The sequence below is a fragment of the Leuresthes tenuis genome, unplaced genomic scaffold (genome assembly GCF_036924035.1).
Source record: "Leuresthes tenuis unplaced genomic scaffold, fLeuTen1.0.hap1 SCAF_14, whole genome shotgun sequence".
NCBI lineage: Eukaryota > Metazoa > Chordata > Actinopteri > Atheriniformes > Atherinopsidae > Leuresthes > Leuresthes tenuis.
Genome location: NW_027325368.1, coordinates 32,584,899 through 32,599,525, shown reverse-complemented (window position 1 = coordinate 32,599,525; position 14,627 = coordinate 32,584,899). Strand labels below are relative to the sequence as shown.

Here is a 14,627-nt window from a genome sequence, read left to right as displayed (position 1 = left end):
TTAAATCAGTTGCTTTGAGTCTTTGATATGGTGCAGAGTCTTCCAACTGCCTGGATTAAGCTTAATGGAAATCTTTGTAGGACTATCACACTGGGGTGTGCCCTAAGCCGTACTTTGTTTGCAATCTTTATAGGGCCATTGGCTCAATCGATTAGAGAAGACAAGGAAATCGAGGGCATTCAAGTTGAAGGAGTTATATGCAGATGATATACTTTTGACTTTATCCAATCCGGACTAGCCATAACTGATGGCTCGTCTTGTACAATTTAGCCAATGCTCGGATTACAAATTCAATATACACAAAATCCAAAGTATAACTTACAATTATGTAGCAAAAGAAACCTTATCATTTTAAGTGGCATACTATGTTTATATGTATGCATTTAGCAGTCGCTTTTATCCAAAGCGACTACTAAAACTAACAAAATGACCATGCCAAGGGATTTGTCTGAAATTACAATGCTAATACACAAAATATAAAAGTTGATTTTGAAGATTGCCACTTTTGATTGCTCTGTATGGCAGAATAGAAATTGTGGAAATTAATATTTTACCCAGTCTGTTGTTTCATTTTTACTCTCTGCAAATTGAAATTTCCCCAAAACAATGTAATGTTTCATGAAACTTTGAATTTCATCTTATTCAGGTTTTCTGTAGTCATTCTGACTTTATTACACTGTTCATATATTCCTTTTGATTTGTTGATTTGGGGGTTTCTTAAATGACTGTATTCAATTTTGTACTTAAATTATTCTCTACAAAATAATGTTCTTCATTTTACTGTTAAATTCTTTTTTTTACCAACAGGTTGTTTATTTTTATTGACCGATTGTTCTACATCTTGCCTTTGCAAGTGATTCAAAGTCAGTTGAAAACGAGGGTCACCCTACAACGACGTGAGTATAAAAAAAAAAGGTTGTGTGTTCACTAGATTCATGTATGCTGAAAGACAAAAACAATTCAGGGCAGCAAATCTGTATCAAGGTACAAACTAAGGTATGTACTGTAAGAAAATAAACATTTAGTTGACTCTGACCCAGCATAAAATACTACCAAAGCTGAATAAATGCAGTAGTATTCAGTATTAGTCACTACTGCAGTATTAGAAAGCTGCTGTACTGGATTGCATTGCAACTTGGAGAGATTTAATTTTTTTGGAGTATTGCATCTCTTCTCAGCTTTATGGTCACATAATAGTGTGCGACAATACCTCTGCAACATGTAATGGGGTAGAATGGCAGTTGTCCAGTCTCACTCCATGGAAATATTTGGCTGTAATTTCAGTATATTTCTGCATGTGCTCCCACAGGTACGGACAGTCTTCAGGTCCGTTACCATAACGGAGTTTGACACTGTCACCCCAGCAGATCAGCTCCCGACGCAGGTACACATTAGAGCCTATCGGGAGAATAAAGCCACACTCCAACACTGGTACAACATATAAATCCTACATAAAACAAACTAAAAAAAACCTTATATTGCAGTAATAAATACTGCACTTATCCCTCTGTTTATGCTGTTTTTGTTCTACCTGGCTCAGCAAAGTTGCGCAGTGGATCATCACCCATCACCCATCCATTATGAGCCAAGAAGTGGCACATCTTCTCTGGTTGGTCCAGCAGCTGCATCTCCTGCTCCAAAGTAATCTCCTCATAAGGGAAGGTAAAATACCTGAAACAGAAGGCAGAAAACAAGGTGACGGAGCAACACCCAGCCTCCCTGGCATTGACATCATGCAGTGTGTGCACATAGCGTAGCTCCACCACTTTTATGTGCCATCTTTGCATCTCACAAAGAAGAAACCGTCAGTTAACACTAGATACATTACTTGTTCTTATGTTAATATTATTAACAATTGGAATGATTGGAATTCAGTTTGAAAAAATACAACATGTCATTTCCTCAGAACAATTCTGAACACAGAATTAGCCATTTTAACCACCATAAAACTACATTTCAACTGAACAAGATATGCACATTGGTGTGAAATAAGGAGAGAAAATCCAGTAAATTGCTTGGATTTGGTGCATGTGCTGTATCTACAGCCAATATATTTGACAGTTCAATGTCAATATAAAACATATATTTCCTTTCCACTCTTCTTCCGCTCCACCTTTCTCCTTTGTCTGCCAATAGATAGACGACAGATTGATCCTTGATTGTCATTGTAATTCAACAATGAAACTGAAATGCATCATCTTTAGTAAGTTTTTTTTTCTTTTTAAAAAGAGAGCTATATAAAATAAAAATCATAAAAAAAGAATAAACATCTACTCTATTCATGCCCCTTACCTTTTAATCTACCTCTTTAAAATGCATTACCTTGTGACAAGTGGATTCTTCCTGGTAACAAGGCCCAGTTTGGGACCATGGTTAGCCAAACGTTCATACACTACGTTTCCCACAATGCAATTGACTGCCTGGTGGAAAAAATAAGAACATGATCAGAAAGTATGTCCCGCAATGTTAGCTGTACGATATTAAGCCAAAGGTATTTTGACATGTCCAGCAATACCAGTATTCTCTTCCCTGCCAATAAGTAAAAACAGAAGAGACAAAAAAAAAACAAGAACCAGGTTCTGAGAGATGTGCCAAAAATAACAAACAAGGTAAGTAAACTCAGCTAGAACAACATGGTACATTGCTCCATCAACCTGTGCTTTTAAAAAATAGATCAAACAAAATGTGCTGTTACAATAACATTATGATCAATCAATGCAAAGAAAAAAGCTCGATATCATCATAGTATTAGTGCCTGCGTTGAGCCTGTTTTCCACTGCACAGCTTTAAAAAAAAGAAAAGGTGAAGTGCAACCTGTACAACCGCCGCCCCTAATGCAGGTATATGGGGCCTCCAGACTCGCCCTCCACCCATCATAGCTTGAGATCATTGGCAACTATCTCAGAATGACAGAGTGCTCTGCCTCGGAGGAAGCCTCGTACTGAGAATCAATTGTTAGCTTTTTATATAGCTTGTTATATCTTCATTTGTAAGTCGCTTTGGATAAAAGCATCTGCTAAATGCATAAACATAAGAGATTGGCTGGATTACCGGAGGCTTGCCGTGAACACACACTACTCCAGGTTAAAACTACCAAATGCTATGGTCCAGAGTGCGACAACCCCTCAAATACAGCCACTGTAGTAGGCAGTGGTTGTCTGTGACACACACAATTGGAAAACTGTTGCGTGTACAGTCACCTGTGGTGATCTCTGAGTGGAGTGCAGTTAAGAAGACTGCACATCTTTAAGTGCCAAAGTCTCTCCAGCTAAAGTGCTTCAAACAACTCTCCCGATACTCTTTGACTGCCAGCATATAGATGAGAATCTTCCATCCTCTCCCGTAAGCATATCTTTTCCCAAGTACTGAAACCTCAAAGTCACCTCCTCTGACTTCAGTCTTCTGATCAGTTTATTTGTACAGTGCAGAGTCTGAACAGTTGCATGCTTTGTACTGGACACCAGGATGGATATGTCGCACATTATGTCGGGTCTACTCTGCCTTGCCACCCACAATATTTGGCCAATCTTTGCCTTAAGCATATCATGTTCAGTGTCTGTTAGGGGGGCCTCTCGCTGTGCGGCTCTGGTGGGGTCCACAGGAATGGGTTGGAGATTTTTTATGTACATCCATGGTTGCACCTGTATTTGATCCTCCACAGAGAAAACCTCCATTCCAATGTAGCTGAAGCTGTTGTGTTCCTCACGTCCAATTTGAAAAGCAGCTTTCAAGTGAGGGATGAATGTCATGGAGAACGTTTCTGAACCTCCCAGGATAAAGTCATCCACATGACAAGCAAAGACTCCCATCACATTGCAGGAGTCATCCAACCAGTAGAACACTGCTGGCTGAACTTCTGACACAGTACCTCCCGACTGCTGCATAATGTCCTTCACCCTGTTATACCAGTACAGAGAAGCATCTGCCAGGCCATAAACACACTTCTTCAACTTCCACAGTTCCTTTGCTCTGAGCTTCTGAGGGAGGCCGAATATTGACATTTATGATTAACTCTATAACTTGCAAAAAGCTGCTTTAATGTCCATGGAGTTCAGCTGCCATTTCTTTTGACATATACCAGCCATGATCATTTTTAAAGAGACACACGTAGGTGAGTCTTTTTGAGAGCTCCTCAATGTTCATTTCCTCAAAGCCTCTTGCAACTAGTCTGGCTTTAGGTACAACACCATCTCTGATGTCTCCTTGAGTGTGCACACCCATCTTGTAGAGATGCATTACTGACCTTAATCTTTCACCTCCTTAAACACTTTGTTCTTTTTTCAGTTGCTGAGTTCAGCATGTTTGGCAGGCATAAAGGCGTCATCATTCACAATCAGTACGACCTCTTTATGGCAGTCTTTTCATAGAGTCCAGTTTCTGGTAATGTGGCATTTTCAGTTTCCATCAACTGATTACCTCTTTCCTTTAAGTTAAAGTTGAATTTTCATAGAGCCTCTGTTTTTGTAAAGAGTGTGCTTTTGTTTTATTCTGCCTCATTTCGAGAGCAAGTCTTTGCTTTGTTAAGTATTCATAGCATTTCTGTTTTCCTCCCAGTTTGGAGAGATTTTATGTTTGTTAACTTTCATAGCCGCGCTCCTTCTCCACCTTAGCTACGGAGGAGAGCGCTTAGGGTTTTCAGCTTTTCTTTTGCGCTGCCGGGAGATCGCCCTGCAGTGCCGTGACCTGTCTTGTGTTTGTTTATTTAAATAAAACCCTCTTGTGACCACACGACCCTGCATCTGCATCCTGAGTCCCCTGGTAACTGACAATGGGAAATATCAATTCTCCTATTTGTGAGGACTCAAGCCTCTTTAATAGAATAGAATGCCTTTATTGTCACTATACACAAGTACAATGAGATTAAAAGCAACTCCTCATTCAGTGTAAACATGTAGGTAAAAAATATAGAACTTATACAAGTAGTGCAAAGATATATGCAATTTTTCTTTTGATATGCAGTGTGAGGTATTGCACGGTATACAGATATTGCACAGTAAATGGATTCACAGTATGTTATCAATGTTATCAAATAATAAATATTAAATAATGAAATATTGCACAGTATGTGGGTAGAAGAAGTTCAGAGGTGAGGGGGTTAGGCTGAGAAATCAGTGCATGTGTGAGTTCAGAGTGGTTATGGCTTTTGGGAAGAAGCTGTTCTTGAGTCTGGTGGTCTTTGTTCTGATGCACCTGTAACGCCTCCCTGAGGGCAACAGATCAAAGCCAGGGTGGGAGCTGTCCTTTGTGATGGTTTTTGCTCTGCTGAGGCAGCGGGAGGTGTAAATGTCCATCAGGGAGGGCTGTCTTTACTACACTCTGAAGCCTCTCCCTGTCTGCCTTGGTGCAGCTGCCGTACCATACTGTGAAACAGTATGTTAGCAGGCTCTCGATGGATGAGCGGTAGAAGGTCAACAGCAGGTTTGAGTCCAGATTGTGCTTCCTGAGGACTCACAGGAAGTGTAACCGCTGCTGAACCTTCTTGATGACCGCTGTGATGTCGTCTGTCCAGGACATGTCAGTGGAGAAGAGAACGCAAAGAAACCGGGTAGGTGTGGATCCTCCCCACACACTCGCCATTGATGTAGAGGGGGGCAAGGTCAGTGCTGTACTTCCTGAAGTTGACGATGAGCTCCTTGGTTTTGTTGGTGTTCAGAGCCAGATTATTCTCTGAACACCAGGCTGCCAACTTCAGGACCTCCTCTCTCTAGGTTGCCTCGTTTCCCTTTGAGATGAGCCTGATGACTGTGGTGTCGTCAGCAAACTTGATGATTCGGTTGTTTTTGTGGGCCAGACTGCAGTTGTAGGTGTAGAAACAGTATAGGAGGAGCTCAGCTCAGAGTGGAGAAGAGGTTTGGTGATGAGAGCTGTAAACTGAGCTATAATCCACAAAGAGCATCCGGACGTAGCTCTGCTGCTGCTCCAGGTGGCTCAGCGCAGAGTGGAGAGCTATGGCGATGGTGTCCTCTGTGAATCTTTTGGTGCGGTATGCAAATTGGTGGGGGTTGAAGTCCGAGGGGAGAGGTCCTTGATGTGCTGAAGAACCAGTCTCTCAAAGCACTTCATGATTACCGGAATGAGGGCGACAGGACGGTAATCATTTAGGCTGGTGGTGGGAGTCTTCTTCGGCACTGGGATGGCTGTGGCTGATTTTAGGCAGGGCAGGATGAGTGCCTGGGCCAGGGAGAGGTTGAATATTCTGGTGAAGATGAGGGTGAGATGGTGGGCACACGCTCTGAGCACCTTACCAGGAACTCTGTCTGGGCCGGCAGTCTTCTTAGGGTTCACTACCAGGAGCACTCATCTGACATCATGCTCCTGTGCAGTGGAGTGGTGCAGGGACTGGGTGGAGACAGGATTGGTGTAGAGCAGGAGTCAGGGGGAGGTGGGGGCAGGGCTGGAGTAGGTAAGTGCTGCACTGAGGTTTCAAAGCGGGCAAAGAAGCAGTTAAGCCAGCAGCGCACTCAGGTCTCCTGTTGTTGCATCACAGTCTCTAAAGTTTGTGATGTCTCGTATGCCCTGACACACCTCCTGTGGGTTGTTGCTGACAGGTGGGACTCTATGCTCCTCTTATGGTCAGTCTTGGCTTTTTTAATTCCTCTTCTCAGGCCGGCTCGAGCAGCCCTGTACACCTCTGCTCTGTCACCTGACATGACCTGAAGGCAGAGTAGCGGGCTCTGAGGAGAGTGCGGACCTGGCTGGTCATCCAGGGTTTCTGGTTTGGGAAAACCTGAATGTTTTTGTCCACAGTCACATTTCCGATGCAGAATTTGATATGGTCCAGTACTGTTCATGTGAAAGTTTCCTGCTCTTCGTGTTCAATAAGTCCCAGTCTGTCTGATTGAAGCAGTCCTGTAGTTTGGAGAGTGCATCAGCAGCTCAGGTTGTAACAGTCTTTGTGACGGGCCTGGCACTGTGTCTGAGGGGGGTGCAGGCTGGGGAGAGCAGGAGGGAAAGGTGGTCTGACTGGCCAAGGTTGGGGAGAGGTATGGCTCTGTATGCGTGTTTAATGTTGGAGTACACATGATCCAGAGTGTTCTCTCCTCAAGTAGAACACTTTACATGCTGATAAAACTTCGAGAGTACAGTCTTCAAGTTGGCCTTATTAAAGTCACCTGCAATTATGTGAACATCATCGGGGTGGTACCACCGTTGTTCGTTTATGGTGTCCAGCAGGAGAGAGAGCACCGTGTTTATATTGGCGTCGGGTGGAATATACACAGCCGTGATGATTACTACTGTTAGCTCTCTCGGGAGAAAAAAAGGCCGGCTTATAGATATCTACTCCAGGTCTGGGGAACAGTGTTCGTCTATAATTGTACCGTTGTTACACCAGTTCTCATGCACATAAATACAGAGCCCCCCCCTGCTCTTACCGGAGCCCTCCATCTTGTCCTGGCAGAGCAGAGTGCGACCTGCTAGCTGCATACTAGCACTGGGTATCCCCGGGTGAAGCCAGGTTTCAGTGATAATCAGAGCACAGAAGTCACAAACATAGTTATTTCCAGCGAGTTATAGTTCCAAGTTGTCCGTTTTATGCACCAGGGATCTGGCGTTGGAGAGATACAGGCTTGGTGGAGGTGGCTTGTGTGGACGTTTTCTTAGCCTTAGCATAACACCGGACCTACAGCCCCGCTCCTGCTTCCTCTCACTCCTCCGTCTGCGCCGCTTTCTAGATCCAACAACAATCCAAGGAGAACCTGCAGTCTCACAATGTTGTCTGGGATTTTATGCATGTAATGAAAGTCACTCGAAAAAAAACGACAAAAATAAGCATGAAAAGGAGAGCCGTGAGCCGCTGCAACCATGTGTCACCATATTGTTGCAAAATTGTTATTTTAGGTTATTGATCCTATTGATTTCCTGCCGTCAGTAATGACAACGAATTTGCGAAAAAACATTGAAAACCTCACCATGGCTGGTTTGCAATGTCTCATGGCCTCTGTGATTTGTAGGACTTCATACTGTCATGTGCCTCCAGACATAACACAGAAACAGCTCTGTCCTCATCTCCTACCTCATTCATTGTAAATCCAAGAGCAAGATATATGTTGTCAAATTTTGTTGTCTTCAAATTTGGCTGGAGATCCACATTTGAATCCGAAAAGTTGTCTATGTTTTTTCATTTCCCGATTTGAGCCTACGTTAACGCACCCCACTTGCGAAACCAATCCACAGAATTACTGCCCTATTGCACCCCGCTGCCATCGCTTCCCCAGATTAACAAGAAGCAGACCCAGCTGTCCACATTAAAGCTCCACTAAAGGAACCTTTCCTGAAAGCCTGGAGTCTTTTATGGGGTCCTGTCCTTGTCCCCCTCTGTTTTGACCAAAGGGACCAGGAGCTTAAGAGTTCTGAGGTAGAAATTTCAACACCAAAAAAGGCCCTGGTAGGGAGGAAGTACTTCTGAGACTAACCTGAGCCTTTGGGACAGGCATTGCAGAGCTGAACATTTCTATTTGGTAGAGCATTTCCAGCATGTTCTTTTCACCTTTGTCATCTCAGGTTAAATAACCATAATAGCTCATAAAGTCAATTTCAAGTTACATTTGTAAACACAATATTTAAACTTACACAACTTACACATACATTTTTTGAGCTCCAGAATGAATGAGGAGACAGAGCTCAGATCGTTTAAATCAGAGCAGTGAAACAATAGTACACAACAGTTAGGCTGTGCATTCTGTTTGGCAAACTTTCAATTCAGTGTTTTCAATTAATATAGCGCCAAATGACAACAAATCATGTCATCTCAAGACACTTCAGTGATGTTATGTTATGTTATGTTTATGCATTTAGGTAGGCAGATAGGGTTAGGGGGTCTTGCCTAAGGACCCCTACTGGAGATAGTACCTTTCAGGCAGGGGATTTGAACCCAGAGCTCCCACACGAAAGGTGGCAATCATACCACTACACTATCCAGTGATAGTCCAATTCAAGTCAGTTGGAGTTCAATTCAAAATTCAGTCAATACAAAAACCTGAGCGTGCATGAGGCGGCTGTGGAGAGAAGCGACTCCCCTTCCCTCAAACTTTCTCTCTTCTAACAGATTTTAAGTGAATGCAGCTGACGTGTACTTCTTCATCTCTCTACTTCTGAGTGAGAGACGGCCAAAAAGACACGGGTGCAGTGCATCAAGTTTTCAGCAACTTGTCCCTGCCTCTTCTTCCTCATGCTCATCAATGAGCTTTGGGTGCTCATGACCAACTGTATCAGTAGGTTTAAATACAAATGTCCAATGTTATTCACTTCACCTGTCACTGATGCTATGTCACATTAAATCGTACCTGTTCCTGATGCTGGTCTACAATGTGGTGCTGTTCCTCATTCAGCTCGTTCAGTCTCTGTTTCAGCCAACTACAGCACTCTTCAACATGATGTGGGGAGGAGCTAGAGAAAAAGCAAAGTGAAGAAAGAAAAAACTACTGTAAATGCTGTTGAGGAAAAAAAATTGTTCGAAACATTAGGCACATTCCCACTGTAGGAACCTTTTGCAGTTCCTATAACCTTTTCAGGAACTGGGACGTTTTTTCGTGCATTCAGACATACAGGAACTAGGGACCACGGCCCTCAGCTCCTGTAACCATTTTAGCTCCTTCTCCGAGGCAGGATCTTTTCTGGGTTCCACAGGAACATGATGTAGGTGTTTGGTGGCTGTAGCTCCGCCCCTTGTCTGAAATGTTTCCTCATACGACACGGACCCAACCGGCGCCTGTTTAATAAGTTAAACTTCGTCTCCTTTGTCTGCGGCGCTCTGCTCTCCTTCTTTCCTCCATGAAAGGAAGAAGTATCGCCCGCTGCTGGATTCTCCGTCTCCTGACTCTCGCTGTGCGCTCTTCCAGCCTCCATCTTAGACGCCTGATGTGATCGTCCATGATTAATATCACCGCCATGCAGACCATGAACTCGGTGGCCTCCTCGCTCTCCATGTTAGCTTCTTGGTGGTGTTGTTTTATTTTTTTCTCTCCTTACTTTTCGTGGGTTTTGTTGTTGTGTGTGGAGCTAAAGTAACACGTCACTGTCGTAGACGGTTGTGTCACATCAGTCCCGACCAAGGTCCCCGACTTATGTGCGAATGCAAAATGAAACGGTTCCCCTGGGGAAGGGCAGTTCTTATGACGAAATTCGAGGTGGACAGTTCTTAGAACTGTGTTCTTAGAACGTCTCTGTCCGAATGCGCCTATTACAATTCTGATAAGTAATGAACTTTTAACCTCAACACTTACTGTGGAAAAAAAAAAGCATAAGCTTACATTAAGGTTGTATGGATTTTACATGGGATCACATTATTACATAAATTACAACAAGAAAAAACAAAAATCCCTTGATACATATCTGTGAGAGCCCTCTCAGACCTTTACATGAATGTATGTGCAGCCCAAATTCTGGGGAATATGCACTAAAAGTGCATTGACAGAGTTCACAGCAGGAAAACAACAGAAGTAGCTTCTGACGTATATCTGGCTCCATGAGTACATGACAGCTCTGTTTTAAAGGGACGCTTTGCAGGCAGATTCAATTATTCATCAATAAAAGAGTCATCTTACAAGCAATGCTTGATATTTGTTCTGCCAGTTGAGAGTTTCATTCTCACTGTTGCAAAGTCTTTCCTCACGTGCATTTGTAGAACATAATGCTGACTTCAGCAGATCAAAGGTGCACGAGCACATCCACTGTCTATGTGTCCAATGTCTGCATGTTTTCTTTATTCTGTCAAAGCACTCTACTGAGATTACACAGCTTAAGTACAAACATACTAAATATATTGGGCTATATGGCCAATTTATGTCAAACCCTAATACATGTGAAGATAAAGTGATGTATTAGTGTTCTTACCAGAATGCACATCTTCTGGTTTCTGGTTTTGTTTGTTGTTATTGTGTTTGTTTTTGTTGTGCACGGTAGCTCTGTGGGAGCACCCTCAAATTTCATTGTACCACCCCGTATAATGACAATAAAGACTATTCTATTCTCTTCACTCCCTTTTACAACTTTCACAAATTCGTGTCCAAAAGCTCTCTGTTGTCATGAAATGGTCCAACAGCTTGTGGGTTTTTTCTCCATTTATCGGTTAAAGACTCCCAGCAGAACAGGGATACAGAGTCTGAGATGAGAGGTTTATGAGCTGTGTTAAGTTCACTTTCAGATTGAGCTGTGTTTCCTTTGGTCTGAGCTGCTGATGTTCAAAGGATTTACTTAAAGCCGTTTCATATATATAATCAAAATGTTGAGTTTCACTGAATGACATTCATATGTGCAAGAAATGAAAACTTAGCAGCTGGACCACAAACAGTGAATGACACTAGTTGGTCTTGCTCTTCTTGTTTTCTTTTTGGCACAGTGGATGCCTTGTTTTTTCCTCCATAGATTGATGACCTAATAAAGTTCTGAAATTATGACAAAAATACTTTTACAGGATGCGGTTTTGGGCCCTACCTCTGAGGTGAAAATGTCTCCAAAGCAGAATCCATGTCCACCGTGTTGCCATAACGACGATACAGTGGGTCTTGTGTTATCTTCAGGCCCTTCTTCCCTCCAGTCTTATTATGGTCTGCCTTGGTGCCTGTGAGCACACCATAATAATAATTTGAAGTCTGTTAAATAGCTTATCCTTGCACTACAGCAGAGCCCGTCTCTACTGATAAAGGCAGCCACAGTAATAACTTTTAATTCCTTTCATGAAAAATAAACAAACACATTTTTCAATTACCTAAAGAAAGAAAGCAAGAGAGAGGGAGAGAGAAAGAGACAGAGAAGACAGAGATAGAGGGGGGAGACAGATGAAGAGAGAGAGAATTGAATTGTATGTCTAAGTATATGTTTCAGCTTTCGGCAACAATGGTTACCATTCATGCCAATAAAGCTAATTTGAATTTGAATTTGAGAGAGAGAGAAGGAGAGACAGACAAAGAGAGACAGAGAGAGTGACAGAGAGAGACAGACAAAGAAAGAATTTGAATTTTACAATAACATTTATTGGTGAACAGAGTCAAGGACCAGTACAAGACACTCAGGAAGACATCAAATAAAAAAAATTTAAAAATTAAAAAAAAAACCCAAAGAAACAAACAAAGAAATTAAAATCAAAAACTAAATCATTCCCAAACACTCAACAAATAGCATTCTCACAGCACCAAAGATCAGCAAAGATATCCAAAGAACCCATTGTCTTGTAGAAGCAAAATTCCAGTGAAACCCTCGACATAAGTAAAGTCCTAAGGATCGCCACAACCTCATAACCCGGTGTCTGGTTAACTTCATTTTTTTTACTTAAATAAATAGCAAGCTTTGCCTGCCCAACAATAAAGTTCATCAAACGACACTTTGCGTTCCGTTTTTTACTGTAAGGGAACCCAAGTATAAATCTTTGCCTTGAACACATCACCCCCAATGGGTTACGTAACCCATTCAAAAAAATAAACATAGGAAGAAGCCTGTCACACCCCATAAAACAATGAAACACCATTTCCCTCTCGTCACAAAATGGACATTTATCACTTGCTCCCGGATTCATCACAGCAGTAAGTGCATTAACAGCTATGGCCCCACCCAAAATCCTCCACTGAAGGTCTCCTGTCCTTTTTGTCAATGGTTTGTCTATAACCCTCCAAACTGGCTTAATCTTTTCATCAATCTGCAACTTCTCTCTCTACACTGTATCAGTTCTATCTTTTTGTTGTTTCTCATTCAGAATCTTTACCATAACTTTATACATTACTTTTCCATCAGCTGAATGCAGGTTGCCATGGAACCCTAGGTCCAGCAGTGGACTAGCGTAGCTGGACTCACAGAAACCAGGACTAAAAACAATGTCAGGAAAAGGATCTTCACCATTTGGCTGAAGGTTACCTGAACAGTACCCCTCTAAGAGGGCCCTCTCCCCACCATTCAAAAGTGCAGCCATTTTTTCTGAAAGCCTATGAGCATACCTCACAGACCTCAGTCCCAAAGAAGAGGCAAAAGCCACTGCATCCTGTAAACCGTTCCCAGCTTTTTCAAAGACATGTCGCAATTGAAAGCAGTTACACTCACACAATACATTCATCATCCCCACACAAATCAAACCGAGCCCCTAAGATGACTGGTTCTTCAAGCAACCAATTGAGAGAAACCACTGGATTCAGCCAGCGGTGCTTGATGAGGCCCCAGACCTTGAAGCAACTCTGATAGAAGGGTGACAGTCCACTTAAAGCAAGTCTCTTATGATCAACGAGGAACAACGTGGAAGGTGGCCTTTCTGCTTATCAAGTTGACGAGGCCCTGCCCGCCCTCATCCTTGGGCAGGAAGAACACACTTTGGGGGACGCAATGGAGCTTATCCCAGAAAAAGTCAACCATGAGTCTTTGGATTTGGGCCAAGAGTCCAGCAGGCGGTTCATCACAGGCTAACCTGTGCCACAGCGAAGAAGCAACCAAGTTGTTAATTACTTGATCATCAATTAATTAATTAAGGTTCGCCCCCTATAGGACAAACGGGGCAGAATCCATTTCCACCTTTCCAGATGACCTTTGACCCGATCCACAGTGCCCTCCCAGTCTTTTTAAGAAAAGTGTCATGACCCAAAAAAAACCCAAGGTACTTAAAACCATCCCTTTTCCAGATCAACCCACCAGGCAAGCTGGGGGGCAGCCCGTTCCAGTTTCCCATCAATAACGCTTCACTCTTCCCCCAGTTAACTGTTGCAGATGAGAAGCTGTTAAAAACTTCCACAATACATTCAAGTTTACGGACATCATCATCACAGGTGACAAAAACTGTTACATCATCAGCATATGCAGACAAAGCCAAAGGCATCCAGTGTTTGTCAAAGATACACATGTTCGACCCTGTCAAAAGCTTTTTGTTGGTCTAATGAAACCAAGCCAGCTTTAATACCCTTTAAGTGAGAGAGATCCAGAAGATTGCGAACCAGAGCAATATTATCAAAAATTGACCTCTGTAGATACAGTAAGTCTGATCAATGTGTACGACTTGTCCAATTACCCCACGCATTCTTGTGGCCAAGGCCTTGGAAGCTATTTTAAAATCTACACACAGGAGAGAAACCGGACGCCAGTTCGCTATATTTCGTAAGACACCCTTCTTGGGTAGTAAGGTGATAGCAGCTCTTCTGCAACTTTGTGGTAGTAGGCCTTTTTTAAAACTATCAAGCACCCAACAAGTCCTGCCCAATCACTGGCCAAAAACATTTATAAAACTCTACTGATAAACCATCAATTCCTGGCGTTTACCATTGTCCATACTCATAAGTGCAGAGTGGAGTTCATGAAGGGACAGAGGTTCATCCAAAGCAGTAGTGGTGGCTTTTTTTATTTTGGGTAACCCATCGTAAAAATCACTGGCTATAACCTCCGCATTAGCAAGCTCACATTTATACAAACCAGCATAAAAGCCTAAAGCGTGCTTACGAATATCCGTAAGATCAGTGAGCTCATGCCCAGTGTCTGAGAGCAGGTAGCGGATAAGTCTACCCTGCCCATTCTTCCTCTCCAGATTAAAGAAAAACTTGGAGGGTGCCTCAATCTGGGTGCCGCATTGAAACCTAGAACGCACCAGGGCTCCCTGGGCTCTTGTACCTAACAAATCAGACAACATGTTCTGTTTATGCTTAAGTACTGTAGAATGTTCT

The 14,627-nt window shown here is 42.8% G+C and overlaps 1 protein-coding gene across 2 annotated transcripts in view; it reads right to left on the bottom strand.

Moving 5' to 3' along the window:
- Window positions 1-14,627, bottom strand: part of agla (amylo-alpha-1, 6-glucosidase, 4-alpha-glucanotransferase a) — a 91,083-nt gene that overhangs the window by 43,515 nt on the left and 32,941 nt on the right. For both annotated transcript variants that reach the window (XM_072363496.1, XM_072363495.1), the window contains exons 8-12: window positions 11,434-11,560; window positions 9,285-9,387; window positions 2,323-2,420; window positions 1,532-1,671; window positions 1,211-1,398 (exon numbers count right to left, since the gene is read on the bottom strand). In XM_072363496.1, the coding sequence (XP_072219597.1) occupies window positions 1,211-1,398; window positions 1,532-1,671; window positions 2,323-2,420; window positions 9,285-9,387; window positions 11,434-11,560 (656 nt within the window). The remainder of the gene's footprint in view (window positions 1-1,210; window positions 1,399-1,531; window positions 1,672-2,322; window positions 2,421-9,284; window positions 9,388-11,433; window positions 11,561-14,627) is intronic.